Below are 15,205 nucleotides of genomic sequence, written 5' to 3' on the forward strand. Positions count from 1 at the left end.
TTGTTCTACCTTCCTTATAAAGACTCTGGCCTTACTTCTCCCATCACAGACTTGGAAGCAACTCCAGAGGCTCCTCCAAGATGCTGGTGGTCCTGCTCACAGCAGCCTTGTTGGCTCTGAGCTCAGTTCAGAGAGCAAATGCAGGTATGAAATAGAGTAGACGTTGGTTCTGGGAAATGGCTGTGGGACAACACACTGAAATACACGGCTGGGAGAAATGTGAAAAGATGAAAAAAAACTGAAGCAAAGGATTAGCAAAACATATTGGAATCTTTATAATTTCATTTTGCACTGGATCTTAAATGTTGCTTATAGTAAAATTTAAGAAATTATTTTATAACAAAATAACATGAATGCATTTGTGAAAAGACATTTTTGGTGGGGCATGACAATGGGATCATGATACAGTAGACAGAAAGAAACTCAGTTCTCAAGGAGTTATAAGAATCCAATACTAAATAATGGTAATCTTGCTGTACAGAGGATTGTGAAATTTGAAAGAAGAAAAGGCATGTCACAGATGCTTTTGAGAGAATGAATAAAGTAATAAAGTTGAAACTGTATAGATTCAGGTAGAAATATCAGTGCATAAATTCTTAAATTGGTTTTGAGTATTGTGTGCATGCAGAATTGTCTGTGTATATGTGTACTTGTATGTGTGAGAGAGATAAGGAGGGAGACAAACACACAGACACATGGAGAGAGAGAGAGAGAGAGAGAGAGAGAGAGAGAGAGAGAGAGAGAGAGAGAGAGAGAGAGAGAGAGATTGACTATTTTTTCACATTCCAGTCAGAGGACAGAATATTGTCAACAAGATTTGTATTTCTACAATATGATCCCAGGAACTGAATACATGTCGTCATACAAGAACTTTTACCCACTGAGATATCTTCGTGGGACTCATTCCTTATTTTAATGACCCACATAAAGTATTCATTGTTCTTCACAAAGTATTTACAGCAATGTTTATTTTTACTTCATATATGAAATACCTACAGATATATATCATACAACAAAAGAAGGTCATGAAGAAAAACAAATAGTATAAACTCCTCAGAATGAAATTCCCATATTAAAATGAAGACTAACAGTAAGGGTTGTCAGAGATACTAAGAACCAAAATAGTGGTTGTTCCTGATCTAAGAAACCATTCTGTCAGCAGTATCATCAGAATAGTCCAAGAATAAAATACTTCTTAGTGGATGTGAAGATGTTATTGAAAGCCATTTGTATTTCCAGCTAAAAAATCTTGTAAATAACTTTTCACTGCTCTTGTGCTTATTTTCTAGAGATCATCAGTGAAGACGCTTCTGCTCAGCTCTTAGGTAGGGACTGATTCATCCTATACTAACCAATTAAGCGTGATTTACTTTGCAATTATTCAGTTTTATAAAATCTCATAATTTTTTATTTTGTGAAGTTAGCATGTGACAGCTTACCCTGATATATATAGGAAAGCTCCCCTGCATTTTCTCTAGGACCTAGAAGATAGTAATACACTGGAAGAGTAGGAAGCCAGGCTTATAGACCAGAAATATTTCGTCTCCTCCTCAGATGGAAGCAATGGCTTGCATATGATAAACAAACTGATTGTCCTCATTAAAAATCTTCCATGTCTCTATGGGTTGGTCAAAGAATTTTTCCCATTGATTTCATAATTTCATAATTATAGATTTCCACATTAGATAGCTATGTAATTTCATAGATCTCAGAATCTCTCATCTTTTTAAAATTTATTTTTCTCACTCAGCTCTGCATCAACAAAAGCACTGCAGGAAAACTGAATGGAACATCTCTTAGTCTCTTTCCTATACTTCTTTTTGTTCTCCAATTGATTATAGAACCAAAAACAACATGGTACATTTAAGAATAGAGCATTGCTGTCACATTAGGCTACATTGCCTAATTCTAACTAATATCATTAAAACAATCCTTTCAGTTTTGTCACTTCTGTCTGAGAATTTTAAGAAAAATGAAATCACCTTTAATGATCAAATTTAAGAAGAAATATTTGTCTCAAGAGCTGAGCCATAAGAAAGCTATTATGATAAATATTTTAAAATTACATTTCAAAAAGAACCAGGCTCATAAATTTAGGAAGGGTATTCTGACAGAAAAAGAAAAATAAGCTTCTTCGACATGGATCTATGTCCCTGCAGAGGAAGAGCAAAAAAGCCAGGGCAAAGGTCAACAGCATCAGAAAGATGAGGACGGTGAAGAACCTGGAGATGATGAGGATGACGATGGAGGAGAAAAACCACCAGAGAAACCACCACATCATCCTCGCCCTCCTAAACCTGGAAAACCACATGGCCCACCCCAGGAGGGAGAAGAGGAGAAACCCCGCCCTCCTAAACCTGAAAAACCAGAAGGCCCACCCCCCGAGGGAGGTGAGGAGAAACCTCGCCCTCCTAAACCAGAAAAACCAGAAAAACCAGAAAAACCAGAAGGCCCACCTGAGGAGGGCGATGGCAGTGATGACAATGGTGACGATGGCAACTGAGGTGATGAATAGGCAAGTAACCTCTAGAAATTTTCTGCATAAATAAAAGGTTCATCAGCAGGACAAAAGTAAAAAGACACTTTATCATTCTAACAAAGATGTGGGATTCTCTCTGCTTGCTGGGAATAGCATGGGTTAATAGGAAGCTTCTTTGGGCCTATAGATAGGGCAGAGTAGATCTAGGCAGGAAAACTAAACTGAATGCTGGGAGAAAGAAGGCAGAGTCAGTGACAAGCCATGGAGTTGCCAGAGGAGAAAGGCACAAGCCCCAGCTAGAACATTACTGGTAGGTCACAACCTCGTGGTGATGACCAACTTTATGTAGATGGGTTAGTTTAGGATATATGAGGTATCTAGCAATGCTCTTAAATGTTTGAACAAGCAGTGATTTAATAATATGGTTTCTGTATGCTTATTTTGGGGCTGAACACTAGGGAACAAATGAATAGCCTTCTGCCAACATCACAGTCCTAAAGTCTAGAGTTCTCCACCGTCTTCCAAAAGGCAAAGATATTTTAAACATCAAAAACATTAAAGTCCTCTATACATTGATTTCTGTGACAAATGTTATTTAAAGTCAAATGTCTCTCAAAAGTCTAAAAGACAACAGAGTTAAATATCCAAAAAACTAATAGATATCTCAGATAATGTTTTTATTGCAGGCTAGATCTTTCTTCTCCCTTATCTTTTTTATCTTTTTTTGTTGTTGTTGTTGCAGGAGAAGTAGTAAACAGTTACCTTTAATGTCATATCAAAGAAGCAATGATGTTTTAAGAGAACCTTCAACACTCCAATAAAATCTTTAGCATGCAATTATACTTTGTCGTTTTCTTGGTCTGAGTGTGTATGTGTGAAATCTGGGGACTGTTGCCAAACTTAAGGCAATTATAGACCACCTCATTCAGTTTCATTAGAAAAGGTCCTATTTTCACCATTTATGAATTAGTCAACTATCATTTGGGAGAACTCTTTTTTATTCTTACCAGGAGTTCTGCCCGCAACTTTGCTGTATTTCCCAGATATTTCTGACTTTAGCAGGAGAATTAACATAAGATATGACTTGTTATAGTAAAATAAATGAATAAATAAATAAAACTACATAAACATGCTCTTAGTATATTATGCATGTTGTTTGACCAGAGCCCTATAGAATAACTGCCCAAAAGAACCTGCAAAAGGAATCTTTGTTTCTTTTCTCACATGTAACACTCTGTTAATAATTTACCTGTTAGGAAGTTGCTGTTTGTGTAGCTGGTGTTCTTTTGACATTAAGTGTCAACCAGTTCACATACTTCCTCAACTTGGACAGTCCTAACATATGCAATGGTTTCTGGAGCCCAGATGTTTATTGTTTTCATCTCCCTAGAATTTTTATAAATATGTACCTGGTCCTAATCGGCATATGAAATTTTAAAATATTTTATGTATACCTTAGAGCATTCTTCCCATCTTAATTATTCAGGGTTTGCAAATACTCTTTCATTGATTTTTAAATTTTGTTGAATTTTAACTAGAAAGGTAAATACAAAATGTTTACATATTCAACCTATTGAGGAATTCTTAAACCAAGCAAATAATTGAGCCTTAATTTTTAGACTCTTAAATTGCAGTTTTTGAATGCTCTATTCATTTTTTATGCATTTTACTTAGATTATGTTCTTCTTTTCCTCCTTTCACATAATTCTTTGTAAAAACTAGAGTGATCTTCATGAAAGTAGCACAGTGGGAGATTCATAGAAAAGACAATTTGGTGTCATTCTGAAATTTAACACTTAAACTTCTGTTGTCATAATTCTTTGGATGGCCACTAATCCAATATGGCAAGAGCAGTATAGACGAAATGCCAGGATAGGATAAGATTGATACGCATATTCATAGACACAGCCTAACCACATTCATGTACAATATTGACAAAGCTGCATGTCATATTGAAACCATGAATTTTCATGACTTCAGTATTCTAAATGATTCATCAAACATCCTTCTGTTCCAGAAGAGTCCTCTGGTTACTCATTAGCAGGCTTTTTATGTCTAAACCAACATTATCACCAATCCTAATAGTTATAATATCTTCTTTTATAAGAAAAGAAGATAATCTCTTTGCAGATATTCCAAGAAACTCTGTAATCTATGAAACTAACCTGAAAGCCATAGTTTTGACTTGGATGCATGACAGAGGTAAAAAAAAATCATAAAATCTCCATTAATATATGACAATTGGTGAATAAATATATCATAATTTATTCAAGAGGCAAAATATTTTATTAGGCTAATAGTTTTCAGGCAAATTTGTACAATTAGATTATTCTGAAGTTAAAGAAAATGGTAATTTTTACTGCACGAATTAAAAAAAAATAAAGACTTATTTGGAAAACTTTTGTGAGTTGATTCTGAAAGGAAAATTAAAACTTTGTCAATCAGAGGGATTTTGGTACCTTTTACTCATGATAAAATTTCCTCATTATGGACAGAAAATGATCATTGAGAAAGAGATGGCAGTAATTTTTTGGGAAAGATTTGCAGCAAATATCCTCAAATCAAGAGACTTCAGTTTGAAAAAAGAACTGAATGGATCCTCACTCACACTCTACAGGAGAATGAACGCATCCAACTAAGGAATCTGAAGACAACTTAGCGATCAAGTTGTCTGAAGATAAATAATGAAGTATCAAAGAAAAGTGCCAAGAAAATGAGTAAACTGGCTTATTGGTATATCACATTTTTACCAGTATAAAATTTCATGAATTCTTCACCCCCCAAAAACCAAAACCAAACAAAGAATCAAAAGATTGTATTTATCACATGAATTCTTAAATTACCTAAGAAACAGATGGGCAGAACAGATTTTTATATAGAAACACAACTTTAAGAGTTTCTCCTGGAACCAGAGAAATAGAAATCTAAAGAAAATATATGTGGTAACACATTAGTCTATGTTAAAATACAATTCTTATTATTCATCCTCTCAAACTGTATATGGTTGTTATGGAAGTTAAGAAAATGTATACATTGTAGTGGGAAGTAGAAGGCAGAAGGTGTGCTTTCTTTTTTTTTTTTAGCTTTGTAACTTTATTTATTTATTTATTTATTTATTTATTTATTTATTTAAGATTTCTGTCTCTTCCCTGGCACCACCTCCCATTTCCCTCCCCCTCCCCCAATCAAGTCCCCCTCCCTCGTCAGCCCAAAGAGCAATCAGGGTTCCCTGCTCTGTTTGAAGCCCAAGGACCACCCACCTCCATCCAGGTCTAGTAAGGTGAGCATCCAAACTGCCTAGGCTCTCACAAAGCCGGTACGTGCAGTAGGACCAAAAACCCATTGCCATTGTTCTTGAGTTCTCAGTAGTCCTCATTGTCAGCTATGTTCAGAGAGTCCAGTTTTATCCCAGGCTTTTTCAGACCCAGGCCAGCTGGCCTTGGTGAGTTCCCTAAAGAACATCCCCATTGTCTCAGTGTGTGGGTGCACCCCTCGCGGTCCTGAGTTCCTTGCTCATGCTCTCTCTCCTTCTGCTCCTGATTTGGACCTTGAGATTTCTGTCCGGTGCTCTAATGTGGGTCTCTGTCTCTGTCTCCTTTCTTCGCCTGGTGAAGGTTAATATTCAGGAGGATGCTTATGTGTTTTTCTTTGGGTTCTCCTTATTTAGCTTCTCTAGGATTTTGCATGCAAATGGATGGAAATAGAAAACACTATCCTGAGTGAGGTAAGCCAGACCCAAAAAGAGGAACATCGGATGTACTCACTCATATTTGGTTTCTAGCCATAAATAAAAGACATTGAGCCTATAATTAGTGATCCTAGAGAAGGTGTGCTTTTTCAATGGAGACTACTAAGTCCAAGTTACACATTCCAGACATGGATTACTTAAGGCCTCTAACAACCTCCAGGTCACTAAGAGCCTGGGGCATCTTGCCCATCATTTAACCTCACCTTTATTAAATGTCTTTTTGGTGAGTTGTTCCATAAATTGTTTGGATTATGCCTCATGAGTTCATAGATGACATTTTGGGGGAAGGTAACAGAATGGTCTGATTCACAGATTGCCAATACTGAAGAGGTTCAAGGAAAGGACAAATGTTTGTATCATTTCATAGAGTCTGCTGTCCTTTTCTAACACCCACCAAACCAAGAAAAAGACTGCCTTCTCCCAAGAATTACTCATTCCACAGTACACAATGTGAAGAAGTCTACCTAGGTATCCCTATGCTCCTTGTCTCAGACTTCATTTTCCTTACTGAAAGTATAAAAGTGGACTTCATGTCAGGATCACCTCCAATGAATATAGGAGTCTAACAAAGGCATATTTTAGGCAGACTTTTCTTCCTGTCCATCAGTTTCCAAATAACCCACACATAGACTCATTATTATTTATAAATGCTTGGGAATAATTAAGACTTGTTACTAGATAATGCTTATATTTTCAATAAATCCATATTTTTACCTGAGTTTGGCCATAGGATTTGGTATCTTTTATCAGTATGGCATGTTTAACTTACATCTGTGTTCGTTAATGACCTCTCTGATTCTGTCCTTCTTCCTCCCTGTATTCTCAGTTTGCCTGTATTTTCTATACTTCCTGTCTGCCTCCTAGCCAATCAGTTCCTTATTAAACAATGAGAGAAGTACATATTAATAGTGTACAAAAGGATTATTCTGTAACATTCTCCTCTTTAAGACTAATTAAAAAGGAAGTTTTTAAACTTAAATATATACATATATAAAACACTACATATAGACATATATAAAACAGTTATTTAGTAGGAGTCACAGTTACAATACTAAGTTTATTTATATTTGGCAAATTTACAGATAATATTTTATTTAACTTATCTTGTGACAATAAACTTTTCTTTATCTGTCAATATTATTTCTAAGAACAAACCTCTTATTTACATACCAATCCCAGTTTCCTCTGCCTCCACTCCTCCTGCTCTGCAAATCTTCCACCTACCCTAGACTATATGCAATCCTCAGAGATGGTGAATCCTCTTGGAGGTTGCCAACAAATATCAATTGAGACAGAGCTAAATACTTCCTCCTTGTATGTAGTAACTCTAATATTTCGTACCAAATTTCCTCCTCATAAGTAGTAACTCTAATCTTTCATACCTAATTTACCTTTTTTTAAAATAACAAGTGGAATTTAAATTAAGGGCCAGAATTTCCACATAAGACCTGACTAGCTTTATGAAGAATTCTAAACCCTCAAAATGGAGTCAAACTTGGCTTCTTAGTAACTGTTTTGTCTCAGTAACCTCTATTTGCTAGTGTAAAGGAGAGGCATGGCCCTTTTGAGAAATAGATTTCTGACAGAATACTAATGGCAAAATACACATGGTTGTTTTAAAAGGACATGCTATATCAAACACTTATATGGGGTTTACGAGCATTAGCTGGCACACTACTTGATGGCAGCATGGACCCAAAAACTGCCCAGACTTGGGTTAATGAAAATGGCTCCTCTCTATTGGCTAGTGGACCACTGTCAGGCTTCCTGTAGTATTACCTTTCATTTTAGTTAAGAAGAAAGATTCTAACTCTAACACAACAAAAATATATACAAGGACAATTACTATCAATAATTGTCCAAAAAGAAAGCAAATTAATCAGCTTTAAAAGACTGAAACTACATACAACAACAATTTTTAAGTAAGAAATACATTCTCAATGTTCAGTCTCTAAGTAATTAGCAAATTTACTGAGATTGCTCCATTAACTTTCCTTTCCTTAAGAGTCCAATGTTTAGTAATTAATATGCATTTGTAAAGTTTCATGAGACTGTAATTGTCACTTTCTGGTCTTCATCACAATCAAAGGTCTAAGAAGTAAATAATATTACTTGAATAAGCAGGAAAAACAAGCCAGTAACTTGCAAAAATATGTGAAAAGTGACAGAAAATGGTATATTTGTAGACAGCCATGCAAGTTTCCTCTGCAACAGTGGGGTATTGATCTTTAGCCTACAAGCCTAGAATAACTGACAAATTTTTTTTAGCAGGAAATTTTGACCGACTTTTTATACTGTCTTGGCAATTTCAGCAGTTGCATTTCTTTGTGTCTTCATTATCTAGTTTAGACAGTATACTGTCAGTAGTTGAGACAAGGGCAAGTTCTCCCACTAATGACTACTATGTACCACAAAGAAGCACCTATATATGAAGAATCTTCAATGCCTATCATCCTCTTGCATTTAGATTGGTGCTGTCAGAAGCAATTGATTCTCATGACAACAAAAGACTATGTTATTAAAACATTTCAAATGCCATGTTCTATAGCTCTTTGAAGAGTTTGAATTGCCTACCTTTCTGAAGTATATGTCTGTATACCTGTTAAACCAAACTAATATGATTTCTTTATTATCCTAAATAACATTTAAGGACTGCAACTTCACATTGCATAAATGTACAAGTCGCACACGTGTAAGCTGTATAGGTAATATCTTATGAAAAATAGAAATAGATGAACAGCTTGAGGACAACAATTTCAAATATGTAACAATATAGAAAAATATTAAAAGGAAGGATAAACATATAAGAATAATAAAAAACTTTGAATTTGTATCAATATATAAAAATACCTTAAACAGAAGTAGAGACATACAGTAACCTTAAATTTCTATCAATATACAATATGTATACTTATGTAAGTAGCTTAGAAGGAGTAGTTGATTTTTTAGATTAAAATTAGAATCAATAATCTAATTTTAATCATATCAAATCCAACCTACTTTTTAATATATCCATTATAAACTTGTAATCAACAACAACCACCACATAATGACAAATATCATAACCCATGGGCACCAAAAACCATCTGATGGAGGAGGGTCATACTTTCATTGGTTAATAAAGAACCTGCTTGGTTTGATAGGTCAGAACATAGGTTGGTGGAGTAGACAGAACAAAATTCTGGGAGAAAGAAAGCTGAGTCAAGTAGACGTCATGGAGTTAGCCACCAGGTCAGACATGCTGAATCTTTCCCGGTAGGCCACGACTTCATGGTGCTACACACATTATTAGAAATGGGTTAGTCAAGATGTGAGAGTCAGCCAAGAAAAGGATAGATATAATGGGCCAAGCAGTGTTTAAAAGAATACAGTTTCCATATAATTATTTTGGGTAAAGCTAGCTGGCGGCTAGGAGTCAGTTGGTATGAAAAGCAGTCCTGCTTGCATCCTCACTACAAATGGCACCTAGACATGCATAACTGAATCCAGAGAAAGCCTGAGAAAGCTTGCGAAAGAATAGATTAAAGCATTTTTTCTCGGTAGCAGCAATTTCTCGGGTCTGCTCTGCTTGCTAGAGGAAAGCAAGTGCTCTCATCTAAGAGAGGCTTCCTGACTCAGCTTTAGCTACAAAAACCTTGCAGCTCTTTTAAGAGGTCCTGCTACAAAACACTTAATAGGTGTTGATAAAAGCTGCATGCTTGTTTGTTTTCAGCCATAGCAGGAAAAAAAAAGTTGTGCTTTTTTAAAACGCTGGCTTTCTGGGCGGTCCTGCCAGGGCAAACTCTGACTCTTTCAGGCAGGCAGTCCAACTGAGTGTGGTCCATGAGCAGAATCTTACAGCTTGCTTGCTGACCTTGAAACACCATAGACTTATGGCAATAACAATGGCTATAGCCGGTACTTCTGCCATGAGGTTGGAAAGCTAAGGAATGGGTTGGATCCAGCTTTAGTCCTACCAATATTACTTGGTAAATTCAAGACTCATGTGGTCACAAAAGAGACATATACAGTAAAAGAATGATTCAAAGTCAAAGACAACGTCTAAATGATTTACAGTGTGTTAAAAATATATGCAGGCTTGAAAAAAAAGTTAAAGTTCTTTAAGTAAAGAAAAAAAGAGAGTAGTTGGGTGTGGTAGTACACACCTTTAATCCCAACACTTGTGAGGCAGAGATAGATTGACCTCTGTGTCTTCAAGGGGCAAAGGTAGATTGACCTCTGTGACTTCAAGTTGTGGTAGCACACACCTTTAATCCAAATACCTGGGAGGCAGAAAAGGATGGATCACTGAGAGTTCAAGGACAGCCTGGTCTACACAGTTATTCCAGGACAAAGATATACAGAGAACCTATCTCAAAAAGTAAAAATAAATGAAATAGAGGTTAAAATAAAGCCGCACAAAGATGGAAAATACGCAGAGAATCTTGATGCTGTTTGCTATTATGCTCTCTTTGAATTGTTCGAATGCTGAGCAAGGAGCAACAGCTGTTAAAAGATATTTGTTTATAAATGCTGCTGAACTAACCGAAGATAGATATTTTGAAAATACCTTGACTTCAAATTTGGGATCTAAGGTTATGATGCTTTGGAAAAGTCCTTCATTTGTTTTCACAGAGGATGAGACCCTGTGGATTGTTTCTATCCCAATATGGTATGATAGACCATAGCCTCCTGAAAGGTTCCTGTGAACACCTTCAAAAAATTACTTCACTCAATTGCCAACTGAGATGAAGCTAGCACATAGGGTATACCAAGAAAGAACAGATTAACAGTGCCCCCATACAGCAGGAATCAGTTTGGAGAGAAAAACTGCACCCACATTCCCAAATATTGATTTTAAAAGTTCTTTTACATTTAAAGGGGTATATGATATAGATATGAATAATTTGCATTGGTATGAATCTTGGTTTATTGATACAAGTTTAAGGTCAATTTTGTTATACGTATATGTATTTCTGATCTTGATTAAGGTATTGTGATTGTGTAGTTCATTTAAAAATGTAATGAAGAGCCACCTTAGGGCTGGCAAGAGACTTGAACCTAGAGTGGCTCCCAGGAGCCCAAGGTGATGTCCCCAGTTAGTTCCTTGGGCAGATGAGGATAGGGAACCTGAAACGACCCTATCCTATAGCAATACTGACGAATATCTTGCATATCACCATAGAACCCTCATCTGGTGATGGATGGAGATAGAGACAGAGACCCACACTTGAGCACTGGACTGAGCTCCCAAGGTCCCAATGAGGAGTGGAAGGAGGGAGAAGATGAGCAAGGAAGTCAGGACCACGGGGGGTGCACCCACCCACTGAGACAGTGGGGCTGATCTATTGGGAGCTCAGCAAGGCCAGTTGGACTGTGACTGAAAAAGCATGGGATAAAACCGGACTCTCTGAACATGGCGAACAATGAGGGATGATGAGAAGCCAAGGACAATGGCATGGGGTTTTGATCCTACTTCATGTTCGGGCTTTGTGGGAGCCTAGCCAGTTTGGATGTTCACCTTCCTAGACATGGACAGAGGGGGGAGGACCTTGGACTTTCCATAGGGCAGGGAACCCTGACTGCTCTTTGGACTGGAGAGGAAGGGAGAGAGGAGTAGGGGGAGGGGAAGAAGGGTGGGAGGAGGGGGAGGGAAATGGGAGGCTGGGAGGAGGGGGAAACTTTTTTTCCTTTTCTCAATAAAAAAATTAAAAAAATAAAAATGTAATGTATATAGATTGTTAATAGATAATCATCTAAAATAGTCAAGTTTGTAGTCATGTTAGTTAGACTTTCTAGGTGTGCATAGATATATTTCAGATAGGCATTCTTCATATCTTTCAAAGACTACAGAATATGGCATTCAATGTTTTAATAATTTAGGGTTTTTCATGGCAATGAGACATGTCTGCTCCTGGGAGCACCAGCTACTTCAAGAGGAAGATGGGCATCAAAGAGGCTCCTTATGGAGTTTGATAGCCATTTGGGCAAGAAACTGCTCTTGCCTGGACTGTTGCATTAACTGGACACAAAGAACCCACAGAGAGAGGATTGCTGAACTTGCCTAAAGGTCAGTTGGTTTTTCAGGGTTCCTGATTCATGAACGTGTCTGCAAGACATTGTGCAGAACAGAGCAGATAGTGACTGAATTGCCTTTCATATTCCTGCTTCATGGAAATGTCTCTGGATATTATGGGCCTGTAGGCCAAAGATGGATGCCCCAATGGTACAAAAGAACTTTGGGTGACTGTCCAGGCAGTGAGAAGTCTCTGTCATTTCTAGAGTTTGGAAGTTGCTTATTTCTTGTTTGCTTAGGTAATATTATATCCTTCTGGAGTCTTTGATGGAGTTGAAGAATAGATAAATAGTTATAGTTGTTTTCCTTTGTTAGGATAAAGATAAAATAGATATAAATATTGTAACTGTAATTCTTGCTTGATAACTGTTTTGTTATATGTAATTTTACTATGTAAAATGAAAGCCTTCTTTTTTGTTTAAACAGAAAAAGGGGAAATGATGGAGGAGGGTCATAACTTCATTGGTTAATAAAGAATCTGCTTGGTTTGATAGGTCAGAACATAGGTTGGTGGAGTAGACAGAACAGAATTCTGGGAGAAAGAAAGCTGAGTCAAGCAGTCATCATGGAACAATCCACCAGGTCAGACATGCTGAATCTTTCCCAGTAGGCCACCACTTCATGTTGCTACACACATTATTAGAAATGGGTTAGTCAAGATGTGAGAATTAGCCAAGAGGCTAGATATGATGGGCCAAGCAGTGTTTAAAAGAATATAGTTTCTGTATAATTATTTTGGGTAAAGCTAGCCAGTGCCTAGGAGTCAGTCAGTAAGAAAAGCAGGCCTGCTTGCCTCCTTACTACAACCATCAACTCCACATTTTAAGAATCTGTGTGTCTTATTCTCAAATTACTTCATGTTGTATGGAGCAAGAAGGACACTCTAGGGGACCATTGGGTTTATCTTGAGCAGTTTGACAACCAAAGCCAATCTTAGGATGGTGTTTACCAGCTTAGTGGCATTATGACAATCCTGGTAGAATCACTGTTTGAAGACTTTGTAATTCACTAATAGGATTTTTTGTTTTTCACTGAAAAAACATTAAATATATTAAGGTATATATGCTGTAAATCTTAGGGAGGATAAAGGACCATGCTTTATTAATTATACCTGGGATATCCAAGATTAATTTCTAAATATCTGTTTAAATACAATCATGAGATCACATACAGAAAGCTACATGAAACCTAAGGTTAAAATTAGTCAGAATTTTATAGTACAGTTTAAATCAACACAGAAAGTTTAAATTTTAAGGTAGTACTTTTACCTAAAAAAGTTTAAAAGTGTCAAAATAAATACGAGATGTATGAGATAGCTGAAAATATATAAGTTCCTAGACATTTGGTTTCCTTCTTTCCCATTCCAAGTGGCTGAGATGAGAGAGAGAGAGACTTTGAATTTTCTTTTTAACAAATATGTTTGCATTATACAAGGAAAGAGCCACACTTCAATTGGAAATCAGAATTTAATCTGTAATTGATCTGGAACTACATAAAGACCTTCTGTTACTAAGAGACCAGCAAAAACAGACATTTTGAAATATTGCACTGTAAAAATTATTATATACCATTAAATCAGATTACTGCTTTAATGATTATCATTTTATCTGGATAGCTCTCCTTTCTTTTTCAATGCTTTTAGGTGTACAAACGTCTTTAGATTCCCACTTGCTGTTTTTTATTTTTCTGGAAAGATTTTAAAAAACCTGTCAGGATAGTCTTCCCTTTTATCAGGCTGAATCATCACATCAGTTGATGAACTATCACTTCTCCTAATTAAGAGGGCTCTCCTGTTTGAATCAAACCTTTACCAGTTTCGATCATATCCATGGCTTTTTTTCTCATATGCAAAGCAAATCAAAACCTCTTTCAAACATAACACATACACTGGCTTTCATCCTCTTACAACAGATCCTTGAAGAATACCAGCTGCTTCAGTTTACTGTTGCTTTTATTCTATTATTCAATGTTTTTCTGTAGTTGTTGTTCCCCTTCCAATAGCATTTAGATAATTTAAAGTAAATAAAGTATTGTCCAATCTTTTGCTAGGTGTCATTATTATGTTATTTTTCTTATTCAACATTTTTTGTTAATATAAAATTAGATTTTTCTATAACTGCTTGCCCTGTAGGATTGTGAGGTATATCTGTAATATATTTTATGGTGTAATATGCAGGAAAAACTCTTTCATTTACTAGAAACATATGTATTGTCACCCTTCCATTTTGTATCTATGAGACAGGGTTTCTCTGTACCTTTGTTGCCAATCCTAGAACTAGCTCTTGTAGACCAGGCTGCCTTCAAACACACCGGGATCCACCTGTCTCTTCTTCCTGAGTGCTGGGATCAAATGTGTGTGCCAAATTGCAATGATGGCTATAGCTTCCTTGAGATGTTTAATTATAGCATCAGCCTTTACAGAAACTCATAGCAGTTGCCCTACAGAATATTGAATAGGCATCTGTGCTATGGTGTACACAGTTTAATTTTTTTTAATTTTGTAAAATGAAACAAATCCATTTTACAAATTTCATTTCTTTAAGTTCCCCGTTGCATGGAGCTGCGGGCCACTTGCCTGCCACCCCAGCTCTCGGCTTCCTGGCTAGCTTATGCCCCATAATAATTACACGGAAACTGTATTCTTTTAAACACTGCCTGGCCCATTAGTTCCAGCCTCTTATTGGCTAGCTCTTACATATTGATCTAACCCATTTCTAATAATCTGTGTAGCCCACGAGGTGGCTTACCAGGGAAGATTTTAATCTGCGGCTGTGTCGGGTGGGAGAATCATGGGGACTGCCTGACTTGGCTTCTTTCTCCTAGCAGTCTGTTCTGTCTACTCCGCCTAACTAATTTTTTTGTCCTATCAAAGGGCTAAGGCAGTTTCTTTATTTAACCAATGAAATCAACACAAAACAGAAGA

The 15,205-nt window shown here is 36.6% G+C and overlaps 1 protein-coding gene across 9 annotated transcripts in view; it reads left to right on the forward strand.

Annotated features, from left to right (window-relative positions):
- LOC142855913 (acidic proline-rich protein HP43A-like) overlaps positions 1-15,205 on the forward strand; it is a 301,657-nt gene that overhangs the window by 16,994 nt on the left and 269,458 nt on the right. For 2 of the 9 annotated variants that reach the window (XM_075982534.1, XM_075982531.1), the window contains exon 1: positions 27-144. The exons of 2 other annotated variants lie outside the window; for them this stretch is intronic. In XM_075982534.1, the coding sequence (XP_075838649.1) occupies positions 81-144 (64 nt within the window). In that variant the 5' untranslated portion in view covers positions 27-80. Of the gene's footprint in view, positions 1-25; positions 145-1,289; positions 1,326-2,159; positions 2,553-15,205 lie in introns of those variants that run through there. 5 more of the 9 variants (XM_075982533.1, XM_075982525.1, XM_075982524.1 and 2 more) reach the window with 5 other exon arrangements.

The sequence above is a fragment of the Microtus pennsylvanicus genome, chromosome 8 (assembly GCF_037038515.1).
Source record: "Microtus pennsylvanicus isolate mMicPen1 chromosome 8, mMicPen1.hap1, whole genome shotgun sequence".
Classification (NCBI taxonomy): Eukaryota; Metazoa; Chordata; class Mammalia; order Rodentia; family Cricetidae; genus Microtus; species Microtus pennsylvanicus.